Below are 19,654 nucleotides of genomic sequence, written 5' to 3'. Positions count from 1 at the left end.
GAGTGTCTTTTTACTTTGATTCCTCAAAACACGGTGACATCACTCATTCACATGTGTGATGTCATCATCACACTGATGACACATTAATAACTGCAGCTGTGTTGTGTCTTTTTCTCTCCATCAGATTCCTGTGAGCTCACAGTCGACACAAACACAGTCGACAGATACGTCAAACTGTCTGACAACAACAGGAAGATGACACGTGTGAAGGACAATCAGTCATATCCTGATCATCCAGAGAGGTTTGAGTGCTACTGGCCTCAGCTGCTGTGTAGAACTGGTCTGACTGGTCGCTGTTACTGGGAGGTCGAGTGGAGAGGAAGAGTTTCTATATCAGTGAGTTACAGAAGAATCAGAAGGAGAGGAGTCAGTGAAGACTGTGAGTTTGGATGGAATGATCAGTCCTGGAGTCTGTGGTGCTCTGATGATGGTTGTTACTATGTCTTGCACAATAACAGAGAAACAGTCCTGTCCTCCTCCTCCTCCTCCTCCTCCTCCTCCTCCTCCTCCTCCTCCTCCTCCTCCTCTGGTAGAGTAGCAGTGTATGTGAACTGTCCTGCTGGCACTCTGTCCTTCTACAGAGTCTCCTCTGACTCACTGATCCACCTCCACACCTTCAACACCACATTCACTGAACCTCTTTATCCTGGATTTGGGTTCTTCTGGTCCAGTCCCGGTTCAGTGCGTCTGTGTGGTGTTTAGTGTGCAGAGTCTCCTCCTGTCACAGAAACATTGTCAGTGCTGAACAGTTGAGTCTGTACAGGATCACAGTCACATCAATCTTTCAGCTTCTTGTAATAAATTCATCATCAACTTTGTACAAAATGATTCAAACTGATTGAAAAGATTTTTCATTTACATTTTAAACTTCTTCCATTAAATTGTGTAAATTGTGTTGACTTGTACTTTCTGTCATGTGTTGTTTTGAATTCTGGCTCTTGTTCCAATAAAATCCAGAACTATTAGTGAAATGTAAGAAACAGAAAACATTGACTCGTCTGCAGCTTTAATTGTAAAGAATCATTGTGAACAAAGTTGTGAATGGACAGTAAAATATGATCAAATGAACTCGACACTCCACCTGAAACTCTCTGACTTGTTTCATGTGTTTCTGATGATGAAACCAAAAGTTTGATGGTGTTGGTTAACACATGTAATTATGTCCGTAGTGACGTGATAAACTGCACAACATCTGTTCATTTCTGTGTGATTATTATATGAGAAGAAAAGACATTTTAATGACAATCATTGTGTTTCTCTCAGTGTTTTGTGGGTCCAAAACAAAGAGTGAAATCCTCTCAGAAACAGAACTGTGTCCCAACTCATTAGCTTGGGAAAATAAAGTGCTGCTTTCAGGACTGAAGGTTGTGAGTTGAACTCTTGATTGAGTTTTGAAGGTGTCCATCCGTCTGATCCAGCAGCTCAGGTGGACACTCTGCAGGTCAGATTTTGAGCTCAATCAACTCAGTGTCTTTTGAAGTCCAACACTTAAAAACGGAAACTGTGTGTTCAGAGAAGAAATGTGTCAAATAAAAGTGTGTGAAGCTCCCGACACTTTATAAAGTTACTGCTCAGAAGAAGGAGTGAAAACCTCTGAGAGACTCTCTGGTTGTTGCATCTTGTTAGCTCAGCAGATGAAACCAAGATTAGATATATTTAGGTCGTGGGTTTGAATCTTGATTCAGTTTAGTGTGTTGAGGTTCTGAAATCTGAAAGAAACACCAAGGATCAGAGAAATCCAGTATCTCAGGCTGATAGAAGCCTGGCCAGCAGTTCTGAGGTTGTGGGTCGGTGTCTTGATTGAGTTCGGGGTTTGATTCTCATAAAACTCAGTGAAGTTTGAAATCAGGACTGAAAAGCGCCCAGAGAAGAACTTCCAGCTCCTGGGGGATTGGTAGTGTGGTGGGTTGTGGTCTTGACTTGCTAGGTGCTGGTACAGGTTTGACTCCTGCTCCTCCCACGGCCCCCAGGTAAGTCACTGCATTACACATATTTCAATTATTCAATCGCACCAACATACATTTGATGACGCCAGCCTCATATTTCAAATCATCAGTTGTCTTCATCAGTTTTAAAGATGTGGTAAGGCTTCACTCAATATAGTTCTGAGAATGAGGGCTCGGTTCTTGGGTCAGTCTTAGTTTTGAAAAGAGCTCTTCAAATATAAGAGTGAAAAGCTCCTGACTCTTTATAAAGATGCTGCTGGAAAGAACGAGTGAAAGACTGTCGAGAGACTCTTCACTCTTTAATCACGATAGCTCAGCAGGATGAAACAAGAGCTGGAAGTTATGAAGTTGTGGGTTTGAGTCTTGATTAAATTTTGAGGGTTGATGTTCGGAAGATTAAAATGTGAAAGAAAAGACCTAAAAGGTGGAACCCTTTTAGAAACAGGTGAGCATCGGATTGTGACATTCATAATTTTGAAGTTGCACACCGAAAAAAAGACTCAAAACCTCTAAGAACCAGATTAGAAGACTCACTTATCAAGTAGTTCAGGATATTTGGGAATTCCTTGCAGTTATTCTATGATGTTTGTTTGATCCTCGCTCAAACTTTTGACTTTGGAGTCAAAAAGAAAAAGTGAAAAGTCCTAATGAAGGTGAAACATCTCAGAGGGAATAGCTCAGTAAGTAAGAAGACTGAGCAGCAGTTCTGAGGTTGTGAGTTCAATCCTCAGAGGAATCAAGGATTTTGCTGAGCTGTCCTCTCAAAAAGGCCTTAAAATGATTTAAAAGTAAAAACATCCCCACAGATCAGTCTGGATTTGATCCTTCTCCCTCAGGTATCAACAACAGCAGCATCTGATCTCACTGAGCTATTCCTCTGTATGGCTTCTTTTGTCCACAGAACATATAACATGAATAAATATGCAAGAGAGCAATAATTTGTTTTTACCATATAAAGATTATCAGAGGATTGAACCCAAAACCTCACAGTCTGAAGGCAGCAGTGTAACAAACATTTACAAGCATGAAAACATCATTTCAGCCATCGATCTTAAATTCTGCTTCCATCTAGTGGTTCTTTCTTTCTAAAAAGTTTCCACCTTTTAGAAACAGGTGAGCATCATCAAAGATTGTATAGTCTTAGGGTTGCCTCTCAGAAAAGACAACCCTAAGACTATACAATCTTTGATGATGCTCACCTGTTTCTAAAAAGTGGAAACCTTTTAGAAACAGTTGATTTAAGACTTTGTCACATCCTCACACTTCAGTAACAGTTTAGATGCTGATGGCTCATTGTCCCATAATCCCCTGCTTCCATCTGTGAGAGACCTCGGGAGGGGACACGACCCCCTCCCACCCTGGTTTCACCTGCTGAGCTAACAGGACGCAACAACCAGAGAGTCTCTCAGAGGTTTTCACTCCTTCTTCTGAGCAGCAGCTTCATAAAGAGCTTTTGACACTTTTATTGGACACATCTCTTCTCTGAGCGCTTTCAAGTTTTCATTTATAAGTGTTGGACTTCAGAAGTCACTGAGTGTCATGAGATCAAACTGTGAGCTGTAGAGTGTCCACCTGAGCTGCTGATCAGACAGGTGGACACCTTCAGCACTGACTGTGTGTTTATTGTGTTTGTGTTGTTGATCCTGGAGAAGTGTAATCTCATTTGTGTTGTACTACTTTTGTTGGTACAACTAAATGACAATAAAGCGTTAATTGATTGATTGATTGATTGATTGATTGATTGATTGATTGAGGCAAAGTGTCCAGAATGAGGAGCTAGATTATAAAGAGCTAACCCCACCCATCCTCACCAATCCCCCCACCCCCTCCCCCCATCCTCACCAATCCCCCCACCCCCTCCCCCCATCCTCACCAATTCCCCCCCACCCCTCCCTCCCTCTCCCCCCCATCGTCAGCAATTCCCCCCACCCCCACCCCTCCCTCCCCCCCACATGACCACCAATCACCCACCCATGTGGGATGTGCAGCCAATCAAGCCACCTGGAGGCTATAAAGGTGATCTGCTGCCACACAGTCAGTCCTTTGTTCCTCAGTCTGGTGTGCGTACCTGCTCAGGTAAGTTGTGTCATGACTTGGTCTTGGTTGAGGTGATGCTAGTTTAGATTTAGACACATTCTGGGAGATGCTGTTGGATTGTGAATCACACATGTTGCTTTAGTTAATGATAATTATGGTTGACTGACACTTATGATGCTGCTAAAGAACACTTTGGTTAAATCAGTATAATTTACTATCATGAACTATGTTTGCAAAGTCACCTGTTTGTTTGTTACTAATTATTTGTTTTCTTTCTTTCATAGGAAACCTAATGAACTGTTTCCAAATCATCGTGCTCAAGCTTCAATAAAATAACTGAACAGAATCTGAAACTCTGAACTTTTGATTCAAAGATTTATGGTGGTTAGTTTATCTGCACAGGCAACAGTTTTTGAGGCAGCTGATCCTGTTTTACAAGATTTCTTAGAAAAGAATCTTTCTTCCTGACCTTAGATCAAATCAATTCCTTCATAGGTTAGTTCATTGTCTTTGTATCCTCCTCCTGATGCCTCACTCCATGTCCAAATTATATCTTCATGACTTGTTTTTCACACCAGACATCATGTTTGACTACATGTGACCTTCATTTCACAAGACGCGCCTCACCTGTAGAGTGATTTAACTCCATAACCGCCTGACAAACAATCCAGTCTTAAATGTATTTTTAATGTTTCCAAAACAGTTTACATGTTACAGTTTATAAATAATGAAATGATCATGATTAATGTACAGACAGATGGCAGCAGTCCAGGGACAGTTCTAATATAGAAAAAGATCACAAAAGTTTTGGGAGTCGCTCCTCTTTGTCCACAAAAGCTGAAGATGAAACGGGAACATCTCAGAGCTGTAGATCAGACGAGTCCTGAGATGATCGTGGAGATAACCAGGTAGCTGATGTTGTTGTGGGGCAGCGCCAAGAAGCAGAAAACTGTCGGGATGATGCTGAGCAGGTCAGGGTGCTCCCACCACCTCAGCTGGCTTACTGTCACCTGAGAATGAAAAAACAGTCTTAACAAATAAAAAAAAAATAAACTGAAGGTTTGCAGTGTCTGATTCTGCCTGCATTTTATTTGTTTCAGGTGTTCAGCAGAAACACAGCCCTGCACGATGAGAAGAGGAGCGGACCCCGAGACCAGGAACTCTAAAACCAGCTGCCGTCCCAGCAGGACTGACGAGGCCTGAAGGACTCGCTGGTGAAAAGGTGGAGGGTGAGAAAACCATCCTGTAATGAGGAACCGTTTCATCTGCTAATTCTTGTTGCCCAACAGTGAACTTTACCTTTGTTTCTTCTTCTTCCAGGTGCGTCAGATCCTGAAAGCAAATTCAGTTTTGTCTTACACCAAATAACTTGCATACCCATTAATATTAACATTTAAACATGCTTGAAAAATGTAGAATGTTTAGAAGATAACACAGCAGCCTTTTTACAATAAAATGTAGTTCAGCTGTTTTAACCCCTCGTCTTCTACGTGAACTATGACGAAGATGACTACTTGTCTGAAAAAAGCCTTTGTTATAAAGATTTTAATAACTGAGTATGTCAACTATGAATGCACAGTATAAACTGGGAAATGCATTCATAGTTGACATACTGAAAGTTATTAAAATCTTTGTTACAAAGGCTTTTTTCCAAGACAAGTAGTCATCTTCGTCATAGTTCATGTAGAAGACGAGGGGTTAAAACAGCTGAACCAAATTGTGAAGAGGCTGCTGTTTGCAAGACATTCTACATTTTGTTTTAAATGTTAATATTAATGGGTATGGAAGTTATTTGGTGCTTGTAATGTTAAACCTTTTTTGTGACTTTTCATTAAAGTTTTGTTTTCCAATGTGAAATGTGTTTAAGTCCATGAGTTTTTACAAACAATAAACTTCATTTAACTACATGTGCTTTGTCAGCTGTGACCTTTATTTCCCCTTGTCAAACTATTAACACAAATGCTACTTTTTTTTTTTTCCCCCATGAAATGCATAAAAGGAGCCAATAAAACTGCAAAGTTAGGCTCAAACGTTTTTATTTCATGAAAGACAGGTACTAGCACTAGATGCTAAATCAAAGCTATGAACAAGCATTTATTCATCTGCATTTCACTTCAGACATTTTCTAGGTTACAAAATTAGCAAACTGAAGAGGTCAATTCGGGCTCTCTGAAACTGTTTGTTGCAGACCGATGAGTCTTGAACAGCAAAAAGAACGGACCTCATCTGGTCGTGTGAAGCGACGCGGTGCTGAAGTCGCTGCCGGCTGTGCCCGTCGCTCTCGGACCCGCTCGAGAAGCCATAGAGGGAATCTGAAAGAAAAACACCACAAGTTTAATACAAATGTTACATGTTCGATCATAAAGCAGCAATAAGTTCAGACAAACAGGTGGTGGATTCAGTTTAAAGAGTGAAGAGAATCAACTGTTTTATTCAAATGTACATTCAAATTTATAAAAAGGTACCCTAGAAAGTACTTGAGTAAATTAAACCTGGGTTTGTTTCGTCAATGTCTGATTAAAAGTTTGACACAAAAGAGTTTAATTTGTACCTGATTAAATGCAGACTTGCTGCACAGCTGCAGCGAGTTACTTTCAATCAACGCTCATTTGCTAGCGTTGCTAACTTAGCATGGAAAACGCTCGTCAGATATCTTGATTTGAAGCGTTCTTGCCATTCAATTTAACATTATGCGAGTCCAAATGTGCAGTAAACGCTTCATTTCACTCCGAGTGCCATCATTCTTCACTGAAACGGTTTGTTCACGGCACTAGCGGAGCTAACAAGCTAAAGGCAGCTAGCTGTTAGTTAGCTACACGGACAGCAGTGTTAGCTCGGTTACTGTCGCTGGAGCGACATGCGAAGTATCCAGACAGCCGGTGAAAACATGTAACAGATGAATGAAGCACTTACTTTAGTTATCTGCTGCTCACACGAAGCGTCCGACCGACAGCATGTCGGTGGACAAACAGAGAGAGCTGCGAGCTGACTGGGGCCATACCAGACAGACCGGAAGTGTGACGTCTCACCCTCTGATTGGGCAAACGGCCTCCACTCGATTCAAACGAGCTTTATTGACAAAACAGCCATTGACACACAAGCAGCGTGTTGTTAAAATGCATACGTACCGCAAAGCAGATTATTATCAAACAAAGCATGTTAATATGTCAACAACTTTTCATTTTGAAGCAGTTTTCTGGTCTTTATTAAGATATTAGCTGAGGAAGGTGACACGCTCCCAAGGGCCCCCTGCCGGGAACCGAACCCGTGTCCGTTGCTGAGAGAATAGCAGAGTTACATGAGACGCCTGCCTAACTGAGCTAAACTGCCATTCAGTTGTTCGTCAGGAAAACAGTTTCTCCTGGTTCTTACAATGCGTCAAAATGCATCATGTTCATTGCATGCAGTAGATGAATAAAGTTGACAATAATGAAAATCAAGTCAAGGTAAATAGAGACAGAATGTACTGTTACATTTGAGGATCTACATTTTGACACTCACTGATCAAGTAGCTCAGGATATTAAGGAATTCCTTGCAGTTTTTTTTATGACGTGTGTTTGATCCTCGCTCAAACTTTTGACTTTGGAGTCCGTTATCAAAAAGAAAAGGTGAAAAGCTCTAATGAAGGTAAAAAACCTCAGGACAAATAGCTTGTTAAGTAAGAAGAGCTGTCCTCTCAAAAAGGATTTAAAAATGCTTTGAAACTAAAAGCAACACCACAATCCAGCCTAGATTTGATCCCTCAATCTCAGGTATCTACAATAACAGCTCCCTATCTTACTGAGCTATTCCTCCACACAGTTTATGTTCTTCACAGAAATTAGAACATGAATAAATGCGTGCAATAAAAATGAGTGCAATATTTTTTTTTTTTTTTTTTTTTTACAATAGAAAGATTATCAGAGGACTGAATCCGAAACCTCACAGTCTGAAGGCAGCAGTGTAACAAACATTTACAAGCATGAAAACATCATTGATCTTAAACTCTGCTTCCATCTAGTGGTTCTTTGCTCCTATGCAAAAAGGTGGAAACCAGGTGTGTCTAAAATGTTTCCACCTTTTAGAAACAGAATGTACTGTTACATTTGGAGTATCTACATTTTGACACTCACTGATCAAGTAGCTCAGGATATTAAGGAGCTCCTTGCAGTTTTTTTATGACATGGGTTTGATCCTCGCTCTGACCTCTATCTTTGGAGTATCAAAAAGTTATCAGAAAGTAAAAAGTGAAAAGCCCTCATGAAGGTGAAACACCACCGTGCAAATAGCTCAGCAAATGAAAAGACTGAGCAGCAGTTCTGAGGTTGTGAGTTCAATCCTCAGAGGAACCAAAGATTTTGCTGATCTGTCCTCAAACACCCCCACAGATCAGCCTGGATTTGAACCCTCAATCTCATGCATTAACAGCACCAGTATCTTATCTTACTGAGCTGTAACTCCACACAGCTTTATCAGTTCACAGAACCTATAACATGAATAAATGTGCAGGAGAGCAATAATTTGTTTTTACAATATAAAGATTATCAGAGGATTGAACCCAAAACCTCACAGTCTGCAGGCAGCAGTGTAACAAACATTTGCAGTCTCAGGGTTTTCTTTCACTGAACAGAAAACCCTGAGACTATTAGATCTCTGATGATGCTCACCTGTTTCCAAAAGGTGGAAAAAGTCACAAGAAAATCAAATCAGTGTGAGAAGTTCCTGCGTGAAGAGGCCAGACCTTCAAGGTTCAAGTCCAACCTCATCTGTCCTGTGAGTTTTAAATCCTCAAGTTCTGACTGCAGCATGTGAACTAGAAACGTGACAACGAGCCCGATGTGATCATTAGAATTAAATATACGGGACATGCATGGTTGAGGGTTCAACTCCAGGTCTAAAGAGGGGTTAACAGAGACGGGACTCAAACCCACAACCTCTGAGACTACAACCAGTCTTCTTACAACCTGAGCAATTTGAGCAGGTTCCAAACAAAGTTTCTCAGAAGTATTCACAACCTTTGGTGATCCGGCCTTCATAACGAATTGAGTTGACATCCTCAGAACTTCTGATCAGTCATCTAAAAGTGATGAGGTTCTTTCACACTATTCGCTCAAGCTCTCCACTTCTTCTGTAGAGCAACCCTCCTCAAAAGTTAAAGGTTCGTACGTCTGGGATTGAATCCCGACCCTTAAAAAACGATGGGTTGCATTGCAGCACTCTGAGCTACGTGTCCAACTGAAGCTCCTGGGTGTTTCTCAGATATTTCTTCCCTTCCTCTTGTTGAACTCCAACAGCAAGCACAAGTCACTTTGCATGACAGTTTTGATGGAATTTTGTTACTGATTTACATTCATTTGCCTGGCATCTGTGTATGCTAGAAGCTAAAAGGCAGGAGCTCGCTCAGGCTGTGGGGTTGGTTGAAGTTTGGGAAGCACAGAGTCGGTCTGATCCACCATGACTCTCAACGTACCGGGTCTGATAATGATGGTCGCCTTCTACCTGCTGGTGTTTGGAATCGGCATCTGGGCGTCTGTGAAATCTAAGAAGCTGGAGAGAAATGTGCACAGCAGTCGCATAGAAGCTTCTTTACTCGCCAACCGGGGCATCAGCTTGGTACTGGGTGCGTTCACAATGACAGGTGAGTGTACACTGGAAAAGATGTCCGTAATGTAATGAATAAATAAAATGAATTTTCACACTCTTACCCACTAAAGATGGTGTTTTTTAGTGAACATTGTTTTTAACAGCACACAAAGCTTTTAATATCTTGGCTCTGTGAAGTGAAGTCCCATTTTTTTTCCTTTCCTTTGGTTTCACACATGAATATAATCTCTTGTTTCATTCTGTCTGACACAGGAAAAAGAAAGAAATTCTCCTGAAAATGTTTTTTTTTTCTCTCAGTTTTAATCATGAAAACAGAAAAAAACCTCCTCAAAAAAAGATGTTTTCACTTTTTTCACATAAACATTTTTCCTCCATTTTCACACATAAAAAAAAATGTTTCTGGGATAAAATGTTCAGAAGAAAATGGAATAAAATTCGTAAGAAAGTTTTCGGAAGAAAATGCTTGGAATTAAAAAAAAATTCTCAAGATTTTTTCTCAAGGTTTAATCGTGAAAAAACTAAATCAGCATCTTCAAAAATAAATGTTTTTTCTCTTGAAAAATGTTCTTTTTTCATTTTGTTTCATACATTGAATAAATTCTCCTGAAAAGGTATTTGTTCAATTGGTTTCACACATGACAAAAATGTTTATTTTTTTCACTTTGTTTCACCAAAAACTTTTTTCAATCGATATTTTTGAATTTCTGTCCTGAATTTTTTTCATTTTGTTTCACACAAGAAAAGAAAATGTATTTTTCCTGAAAAAAAAAAATCACTCTCAGAAGTTTTTCTGAGAATGTTTAATGTTTTTTCTCCTAAAAATGATTTTTTTTCACCCAGTATCACACAAACAAATCTTTTACCAGAATATATTTTTCCACTCAGTTTTAAGGTTTCCATATGTTTCCTTTGTAAGACATTTCAAACAGTAATTTTTCCATCTCTGCGTGTTTATTTCTGGTTGCAGCTACTTGGGTCGGCGGCACCTTTATCATCGGTGTTGCCGAGTCGGTGTACGATCCCACCCAAGGTCTGGTCTGGGCTCTCGTTCCTCTGCAGGTCTCTATTTCCTTTATTATCGGTAAGACTTCGCTGGATGTGAATCCCTGGAGGCATTTTTCTTTGCATTGACAGAACAGTGTGACAGCAAACAGGTGGAGTGAGAGGGGGAGTGACACGCAGCATCAAGGTCAAAGCCTCTTTACATGGGACGCCCGCTCTGCCCACTGAGCTGAACAGCACCTCAGGAAGCTTTAATAAGAACACTTGAGATCCAAATGAGAAGTTTAATATGGAAAAATTTTGCAAATGTAATGGATTAATCCTCTCCTCTTCCTGGCTGTCATTTGAATGCAACCCCCCATATTCTAGGAACCTGCTTTGCCTCTTCATAACAAATAAGATCAGAGAACAGAAACTACACTTTACTCTGGAGTAGAAATGTATCTAATTTCATATTCAAACACAGCACAAGGCCGGGGGGAATAGTCTGTTCTAGCTTCGTCTTTACTCAGAAAATATTTTCTATCCTCACTTATCCTTTTTTTTGGTTTTCAATAAAGGTGGGCTGTTCTTTGCAAAACCAATGAGGGAGAACAATTACATCAGCATGATGGATCCATTTCAGAGAAAGTACGGGAAAATGCTGACCGCGGCTCTGGCCGTTGTCCCAGTCATGGCTGAAATCATCTGGATTCCCGGATTACTGATTGCTTTGGGTACAAATACACGAACACACCCAAATGCACTTCTTCGCACTTCACTCGATAAGTTCTCTCTTCATTTTTTGTGCCATGTGTTCGCGACAGGGGCGACCATGCACGTCATCTTGGATCTGCCCTTCGGCGTCTGCATCTGGATCTCTGCAGCGGTGGCGATCGCCTACACTGTCCTCGGAGGTCTGTACTCGGTCGCCTACACTGACGTCGTCCAGCTGTCACTGACCCTTCTCAGCCTGGTGAGTTTCACACTGCGACGCTCAAGCAAATCGGCTTTCTCGGCACAGTCAGCGAACTAATGAGATCACACTCTTCTCCTCCCAGTGGCTGTGTGTGCCTTTTGTTCTGACGAGTGGCGTTTACACCGACATCACCAAGACGGCCTTCAACCACACACATCAGGCCTCCTGGCTCGGCACGCTGGAGTCTGATGACATCGGGAGGTGGATCGATAATTTTCTAGTGATGGTAAGATGAACAGCAGTAGAACACACTGATTAAAATCACCAAGTTTTCACACCATATTCTGACAGTAAACTACAGGAATGAACACTCGGATGTTTTACCGACAGGAGGAGAGCTCAGAGATTGCTTTTGCACTTTTCTGTTCCGATCCCAAATATTTTGGTTTGTTCCACATTTTCCAGACCGTGGGCAATATGGCGGTTCAGGATTTCCATCAGAGGACTCTCTCCTCCAGCTCCACCTCCACCGCCAGAATCATCTGTTTCATAGCAGCAGGTGGAGTCATCGTCGCCGGACTCCCGTCGGTGTTGATCGCAGCTGTCGCAGCTTCCACAGGTACACTTGTGAGTTCGTACCTCTTGATATCTTCCAACATTTTGAGAGTAAATGCAGACTTCTTCTTTGTCCTCTGTGCTTCAGACTGGAACTCCACCTCGTATGGTTCCCCCTCTCCATACGAGCGAGGGGAGGCGGCAATGGTGTTGCCCATCATCCTGCAGCATTTTACCCCAACCTACATCGCTGCTTTCGGCGTCGGAGCCGTCGCTGCCGCCGTGATGTCCTCCGCTGACTCTTTCCTCTTGTCGGCCACCACCATCTTCACCACCAACATCTACCAGACCATCAGGAGTCAGGTATCAGGAGCATGGGGGATGGAAGAGGGGAACTGAGTTTAATGCAAACATTTCATACGTGTAAGGTATTGTTCTTCTCTTCAGGCATCAGATAAGGAGCTGCAGTGGGTGATTCGTCTCTCGATAGTGGTCGCAGGAGTTGTGGGGACTTCTCTCACCTCCCTGGACAGCGGCATCTTGGTGTTCTGGATCCTGGGTTCAGATCTGACCTACACCATCATATTCCCACAACTGATCTGCGTCCTCTTCGTCAAGATTTCTAACGGTTACGGGGTGATCGCGGGCTACCTTGTGGCGGTGGTGATGAGACTGTTGTGCGGGGAGCCGCTGTTCGGCCTCCCCGTCCTCCTACAATTCCCAGGATGCACCTTGGAGGACGGCGTTTACGTCCAGCGCTCTCCTGTCAAAACCATCTGCATGCTGGCTGCTCTGGTCTCCATTGTGGTGTTTTCATGTGTGTCGTCAGTCCTGTTTAACAAGGGGATCCTTCCTGAGAGGTGGGACGTGTTGAAGGTGAAATCTCAGGGCAAACCCTCAGCAGGTCGCACCAGAGAGGACAGATTTGTTTCTGCACCAATGCTTGATACAACATGCTGAATCCATTTTTAATTGTTTTTTATATGATACTGGTTTGGCATTCACTTTGAAGGGGCTCTGTGAACGTCAAACACAGAGACAGAAAAAAGTCTCTGAGTTCTTTTATTCATCATTTTTGAGTTAAATTTATATAGTTTGAGGGGAAAAAAGTCAAAGTTCAGTGTTAAAGTCATAACTTCTGATGTTTTGTCACGTGTCTCAGGTCAGTTTGGCTCTTTTGTTTCTTTTTGTTTATTTCTGGTTTTTGCAATAAAAACAGCGAATTTTCTGAGCTGGATTAATTGTTTTCAAGTTTTGTCAGTGAACGGCATCAACTTCAGCCTATATTGTTAAAAAAAAAAAAAAAAAAAAGCAGCAAAAACCAGTTATTCCAGTGCGTCAAACCACTCCATGCATCAACATGTAGAAACCTGAAAGTCTTTATCCAGGGGTCCTCACAGCCTGCACGTGTCATGCCTGAGGCGCATCCTCAGAGTCAAATGTGCAGAGTTGCTGCTCATGTCCTTAACCAACTGTCACTGGAAAGAGGAAATGTTATTCCAAACATCTACAAACAATAATTTCAATAAGTCTTATAGGATATTAGATTAGATAGACTTTATTAATCCTACAGTGTGTAAATTCACTTGTTACAACAGCTCAAGATGCAACAAGTACAGGGACTTTGACTTTAAAACTAAAAGTCTGACTTCAGACTGAGAATTCAGAGATCAGAATCGATTCAGAGTTTAAAAGTCAGAATTAAGTTTTTAAAGTCATAATTTATATTAAAAAAAAGAGTCAGAATTCACACTCTAATGTCACAGTTTCTGAATTTAAAGAAATAATGCATGGTTACAGTAAAAATGGGTGGTGCCTGAACAGATAGAGACTTGGACGCAGGCCAAGGGAAGACTCTTTAACAGCCAGCGGGAGAAGCAAAGTGTCAGTCAGCTCGCAGTCATCATCCACGATGGCTCTCAATATACCAGGTCTGGTGATGATGGTCATCTTCTACCTGCTTGTGTTGGGAATCGGCATCTGGGCGTCCGTGAAATCAAAGAAAATGGAGAAAAACGCACAGAATGGACAGGTGGAGGTCTCTTTTTTGGCCAACCGGAGCGTCAGCATGGTGGTGGGAGTCTTCACAATGACGGGTGAGTTGCATGCAGCTTTTCTGTCAGATTCATAGTTGTCTTTATTAGTCCTGTGCAACAAGCTTGACAGCCTGTGATCAGGCTGAAGTAAACAGTCCTTGGTCACATCTGTCTCCCACTAAGCAACACATCTCAGGCGAGACGTATCACTCTGTCTGTGTGCAGAATGCACGCGTGTCAACCAAAACCATGATGATCCATCGATGTGTGCGTGCTTTTATTCCCCTTTTTTAGCTACTTGGGTCGGAGGCGCCTTCATCATTGGTATTGCGGAGTCGGTTTACAATCCCACCAAAGGTCTGACCTGGGCTCTTATTCCTCTGCAGATGTCGATTTCTTTTATCATCGGTAAGCATCTCTCACTGTTACACGCTAGCTCTCAATACGCCCTCTTTGAAATGCACAAAAGAACAGATGCTTTCAGGCCAGGACTTGATAAAGAGAGTGTTCAAAACAAGCCGTGAGAGCTGCGTGCCAGCTGAATATACATACAGGCATTAATAAGGATTAATTATGACGCCAAGTTGTCTTTGCCATGATGCAACATCCACTGTGAGAAAGTCTGACAAGAGACAACAAGAGCAGCTATGTGTATCAGTAACTTTCCATTGCACCTTTTCACAAAACTACAAAAGAAAGAAACTATATAAAAAAAAACACAGCAGCCCGCCTCCCTGCTCACTTTGCAAATACACAATATGATAGAGCTGTGGCTTTGCAACGTGTGGTCTGTTTGCTAGAGAATTTGTGCAGAGTGGGAGTATCTCACAGACAGCTCGAAGTTTGCAAGGTATGTTCTAGTTATGATGGCTGACAAGAGCCCTGAGGCCCATTAGAGTCTAACCCCCTGAGTCAGAAGATCCTCCTGTTTTGCATTTGTGTTGAATGGTATTTTTGTCGTCATCAGCCTGAAAGTGACAAGCTGAACCTTTGAAATAACAAGTAACACGTTGACTTCTGACACATTCACTCCAAAGGTGGGCTGTTCTTTGCAAAGCCCATGCGGGAGAACAATTACGTCAGCATGATGGATCCATTTCAGAAAAAGTACGGGAGAAAGCTGACGGCGGTTCTCGCCATCATCCCGGTCTTAACTGAAGTGATCTGGATTCCTGGATTGCTGATTTCCTTGGGTACAGATGTGCAAGTACACTGAAATCCACACATTTCTGACCCCATCGTCCACATTCGCTGTCACACTTTATGTTTGACTGTGATCCAGGAGCGACCATGAGTGTGGTTCTGGATCTGTCCTTCAGCGTCTGCGTCTGGATCTCCGCTGCGGTGGCGATCATCTACACCTCTCTCGGAGGTCTCTATTCAGTCGCGTACACCGATGTCATCCAGATATCACTGGTGCTTCTTAGCTTGGTGAGTTTTTTTTTTTTTTTTTTGCACAATGAAACTCGAAGCTGAAAAGCATTCTCCTTTATTTTGATTCTGCTGCGTGATTTCCTCTCCTCCCAGTGGCTGTGTGTGCCTTTTGTTCTGACGAGTGGCGTTTACACCGACATCACCAAGACGGCCTTCAACCACACACATCAGGCCCCCTGGCTCGGCACGCTGGAGTCTGATGACGTCGGGAGGTGGATCGATAATTTTCTAGTGATGGTAAGATGAACAACAGTAAACCGCATTGATTCAAACCACCAAGTTTAAACACTGTATTCTGACAGCACATGACTGAAGATATGCTTTCACAATGGATGATGGGTAATTATTTGCAATATTACAGTAAGCTGATCTGAATTTAATCAAAACAGACTATAACATTTTTTTTTTTAAGAAAGGTTCCAACACAAGGAAATGCTGCAATTAATTGTGGTAAAGCACCATACAGTCATAGAGCAATATAATATCGTAGTTTTACAACAGGGTGCACACGCTAACATGTGGACAACAACAACAAGCTTGCAGGCCTACAAGCTGCCCAAAAAAGGTGTGTACTAGTACTAGTATGGGATGTGTCAACAACTTATTTCGTATTGCAGAGTATGAGGACGAGTGAATTGGGCAGTGAAAATCCAATACAGGGCACAAAGTCAGTGAGTTTGTCACACAACACCAAGTTTATTGAACACGAGCTTCAAACCTGCAAGATTTTGGGCTCATTTGAGGGCACCTGAAACAAACTGTGAATACTGCACTAAATATACAAAAATATAAATGCAACACTTTGTTTGTTGCTCCTGTTTCTCTCACAAGTTTAAATAAACTATTATAAAGCTTTTTTTCTTTTGTATGTACACAAAATAATCACTTCTTTCAGATGCTGAGCACACATTTGTTAAAATCCAATAAGATAAGCCCTCCACCCGACAGGTGTGGCAAATCAGGATGCTGATTGAACAGGACTCAGGCACAGGTGTTCCCTGCCCAGCATGAGAGGAAACTTCACATGACTTTAACAAGCTTTAACAGTAACGTCACCAGCAAGACTATGCTGGTAGGGGGAACAGCATAATTAATCAGCATAGAGCAGCATGGAAATCATGCTGGTTTCTCCTCTTTGGCCAGAGGACTGAGACAGGGGTGTCAAACTGATCCAGTAAAGGGCCATGTGGCTGCAGGTTTTCATTCCAACCAAGCAAGAACACACCTGATTTGGATCAGCCAACCAAGCAAGAACACACCTGATTTGGATCAGCCAACCAAGCAAGAACACACCTGATTTGGATCAGCCAACCAAGCAAGAACACACCTGATTTGGATCAGGTGTGTTCTTGCTTGGTTGGAATGAAAACCTGCAGCCACATGGCCCTTTACTGGATCAGTTTGACACCCCTGGACTAAGAGGTAAAATAGGTCAGAGACAGTCTGTAAACACACGTATAATGAAGGCCGCCTAATGAGGTTTATGCAGACAGTTAGCTTTGCCTTGGCTTGGTTTGACAGACACATGTTCTGTAGACGCACCTACAGCAGCTTTGAGTATCTGGGTTGCAGAGACTGTGATAAAATGCTTAAAGAGCAATTGTCACTATCAGTATCCAGATAACAATAACATCTGCACGACACAACTGACCATGGGAAAGTTCAACCTCACTGTTTTTTTTTTTTAATTGTGGTTCTTTTCGTATTACATGTAAATTGATGACATGAGTGTGGCTGGGTTTATCTCACCTTTATCATTTTTCAGAGCGTGGGCAATTTGGCAATTCAGGATTTCCATCAAAGGACTCTCTCCTCCAGCTCCACCTCCACCGCCAGAATCATCTGTTTCGTAGCGTCGGGAGTCGTCATCATCACTGGAATCCCGTCCGTGTTGATCGGAGCTGTCGCAGCTTCCACAGGTGATTCTGACCGTTGGCCTGTTGGAAATCTGTCATGGTGCCGGAAGTCAAAGGTTGTCAGGGTGGTCGGGGCGGCCATGTTGTTTGTCGGTACACCCAGCATGAATTTTCCTTTGCTCCAATATTTCAGACTGGAACTCCACCTCGTATGGTTCCCCCTCTCCATACGAGCGAGGCGAGGCGTCCATGGTGTTGCCCATCATCCTGCAGCATTTAACCCCAACCTTCATTTTCGCGTTTGGCATCGGAGCCATCGCTGCAGCGGTGATGTCCTCCGCTGACTCTTACCTCTTGTCGGCCACCACTATTTTCACCACCAACATCTATCAGACCATCAGGAGTCAGGTATCAGGAGCATGGGGGATGGAAGAGGGGAATTTATACAAACATTTCATGCATCTAAAACATAATTCTCTGTCACTCAGGCATCAGATAAGGAGCTGCAGTGGGTGATTCGTCTCTCGATAGTGGTCGCAGGAGTTGTGGGAACTTCTCTCACAGTCCTGGACAACAGCATCTTGGTGTTCTGGATCCTGGGTTCAGACTTGTCCTACACCATTTTATTCCCACAACTGATCTGCGTCCTCTTCATCAAGATTTCTAACGGTTACGGGGTGATCGCGGGCTACCTTGTGGCGGTGGTGATGAGACTGTTGTGCGGGGAGCCGCTGTTCGGCCTCCCCGTCCTCCTACAATTCCCAGGATGCACCTTGGAGGACGGCGTTTACGTCCAGCGCTCTCCTGTCAAAACCATCTGCATGCTGGCTGCTCTGGTCTCCATTGTGGTGTTTTCATGTGTGTCGTCGGTCCTGTTTAACAAGGGGATCCTTCCTGAGAGGTGGGACGTGTTGAAGGTGAAATCACAGCCGGCACCATCACCAGCAGGTCGCACCAAAGAGTGTGATACTGAAGATACGGATGACGACAAAGTCCAATCTGAACCGATGCTGGATACAAAATGCTAAGTTTTTTATTCTTTGTTGACTTAACTTCTGGGTTGTGGTGTTACAGTGTGTAATGATTGATCTTTCATCCAGTTGTATTGTAAGACACCTCTTAAATAGGATTTGCAGTGGGGATGTAAGTGAAGAACCCTGTATGGTTCTGGGTAGAATGTATGTCTATATTTGTTGTAGCCCTTTAACTACCTCACCTAAATGGGATGCAGCCATCGTTAATGTTATAAATTCCACCTGTGATTTTCCTGCTTCCAAAAAGGTCTGTTCAGGGTGACACTTGACACAAATAAAGTCATCATTTTGTGCACTTATTGTAATTCATTTAGAAAGTAATTGTAACATGCAAGTAAGGTATTTCAGTCAAAGTGAAACTCTCGCCAAATTGCAACCTATTGGCTTTTTTTTTTTTTTTTTTTTTTTTTTTTTTAAATTTACCCAAATAAAAATTTATTTTAAAATAATAATTTCAAAAAAATAGGGGCTTTTTTTTTTTTTTTTTTTTTTTTTTTTAAGAATGACCGTATGTTTTCGGGTCAAACTCATTTTCAGTGGGAGTGCATGGGGCACTTTTACGATCGCTACTTTCAAAACACTATATGGCTCGACACAAGAAACTTTGCTCGTAGTATCACCAGGGTCTCTACACATGAACACGAGCATCGAGAACATTGTTTGTGTCCACAGAGTTTACTAAAAAGAAAGTTTTCCAATGACTCACGTTAGCAGTAGCTTGTTCAGTGTTTGTGACCCTGGTGATACTAAGAGCAAAGTTTCATGTTGTGTCTTCTTACTGTTTTAAAAATAGCGATTTTGATGCTATGCTGAGAGTCGAATCAGTCAGTCTCCAGTTTCCCAGCAACAACTAAGATGGACTACATGAACTCCTAACAAGTGTTGCTACTGGCTTTACATGCCGATACTTGTGTCCAAACATGACCGGTTCTTGTCAGAACAGGGCACATTAAGTAGTTTTAGTTGGTGCTGGGCGATAATAACTCTTCCCCCTACACCCTACAGAGGCTGTTCTTTGTTTTTGACATGGAAAGTTTTCCTGGCTGAGAGCCAGTTCTGTGCACCCTGCCAACCAGCACCTGAGGCACCTTGTTCGAAACAGGCTGCAAGGTGGGGTCCCCACTGACCAAACCTGCCTGGCAAGTTCCAAGATCTGTTCAACCTGATTGAGATGTTGGGAATTGATGATTTGATGATTTAAACTCTAAGTCATGTTGCTTGAGACATTCTGAATCAGTTTCTGTTTTTGCCACTGCCATCAGCCTGCTGGGA

The 19,654-nt window shown here is 42.4% G+C and overlaps 3 protein-coding genes and 2 long non-coding RNA genes across 9 annotated transcripts in view; 4 read left to right on the top strand and 1 right to left on the bottom strand.

Annotated features, from left to right (window-relative positions):
* The window catches only part of LOC119015405 (NLR family CARD domain-containing protein 3-like), a 29,403-nt gene extending 28,158 nt beyond the window's left edge, over positions 1 to 1,245 (top strand). The window contains 1 exon segment of the mRNA XM_037091361.1: positions 125 to 1,245. Within this exon segment, the coding sequence (XP_036947256.1) occupies positions 125 to 702 (578 nt within the window). The 3' untranslated portion in view covers positions 703 to 1,245.
* A 2,637-nt stretch (positions 1,246 to 3,882) lies between these two features.
* Positions 3,883 to 5,478, top strand: LOC119015407. 2 transcript variants are annotated; one of them, XR_005073331.1, is made up of 5 exons: positions 3,883 to 4,022; positions 4,268 to 4,478; positions 4,737 to 4,954; positions 5,084 to 5,212; positions 5,304 to 5,478. It is a non-coding gene; the product is annotated as an uncharacterized LOC119015407 (long non-coding RNA). The 2 variants fall into 2 exon arrangements; XR_005073330.1 differs by having other exon boundaries at positions 4,268 to 4,954.
* LOC119015409 lies at positions 4,652 to 7,046 on the bottom strand. 2 transcript variants are annotated; one of them, XR_005073334.1, is made up of 3 exons: positions 6,897 to 7,046; positions 6,205 to 6,295; positions 4,652 to 4,993 (listed from the first exon to the last, which is right to left on the bottom strand). It is a non-coding gene; the product is annotated as an uncharacterized LOC119015409 (long non-coding RNA). The 2 variants fall into 2 exon arrangements; XR_005073333.1 differs by lacking the exon at positions 4,652 to 4,993 and having other exon boundaries at positions 6,051 to 6,295.
* Positions 7,047 to 8,604: 1,558 nt separating this feature from the next.
* LOC119015403 (high-affinity choline transporter 1-like) lies at positions 8,605 to 13,252 on the top strand. Of its 2 annotated transcripts, none has more exons than XM_037091356.1 (8): positions 8,605 to 8,736; positions 9,342 to 9,601; positions 10,535 to 10,648; positions 11,130 to 11,524; positions 11,610 to 11,753; positions 11,933 to 12,086; positions 12,171 to 12,385; positions 12,470 to 13,252. In XM_037091356.1, exons 2-8 carry the CDS (start codon positions 9,418 to 9,420, stop codon positions 12,980 to 12,982), a joined length of 1,719 nt encoding a protein of 572 aa, XP_036947251.1. In that variant the 5' UTR covers positions 8,605 to 8,736; positions 9,342 to 9,417; the 3' UTR covers positions 12,983 to 13,252. The 2 variants fall into 2 exon arrangements, with proteins under 2 accessions (XP_036947251.1, XP_036947253.1); XM_037091358.1 differs by lacking the exon at positions 8,605 to 8,736 and having other exon boundaries at positions 9,418 to 9,601; positions 11,130 to 11,285; positions 11,376 to 11,524.
* Positions 13,253 to 13,828: 576 nt separating this feature from the next.
* LOC119015404 (high-affinity choline transporter 1-like) lies at positions 13,829 to 18,677 on the top strand. 2 transcript variants are annotated; one of them, XM_037091359.1, is made up of 8 exons: positions 13,829 to 14,118; positions 14,353 to 14,466; positions 15,096 to 15,251; positions 15,341 to 15,489; positions 15,586 to 15,729; positions 17,258 to 17,411; positions 17,542 to 17,756; positions 17,837 to 18,677. In XM_037091359.1, the coding sequence occupies exons 1-8, from the start codon at positions 13,935 to 13,937 to the stop codon at positions 18,374 to 18,376; spliced, it is 1,656 nt and encodes a 551-aa protein (XP_036947254.1). In that variant the 5' UTR covers positions 13,829 to 13,934; the 3' UTR covers positions 18,377 to 18,677. The 2 variants fall into 2 exon arrangements, with proteins under 2 accessions (XP_036947254.1, XP_036947255.1); XM_037091360.1 differs by lacking the exon at positions 15,096 to 15,251 and having other exon boundaries at positions 13,833 to 14,118.
* Positions 18,678 to 19,654: the final 977 nt, after the last annotated feature.

This window comes from Acanthopagrus latus, chromosome 24 (assembly GCF_904848185.1).
Source record: "Acanthopagrus latus isolate v.2019 chromosome 24, fAcaLat1.1, whole genome shotgun sequence".
In the NCBI taxonomy this organism is placed as follows: Eukaryota; Metazoa; Chordata; class Actinopteri; order Spariformes; family Sparidae; genus Acanthopagrus; species Acanthopagrus latus.
The sequence above is the reverse complement of the archived record's forward strand: the minus strand, read 5'-3'. Positions and strand labels throughout refer to the sequence as shown.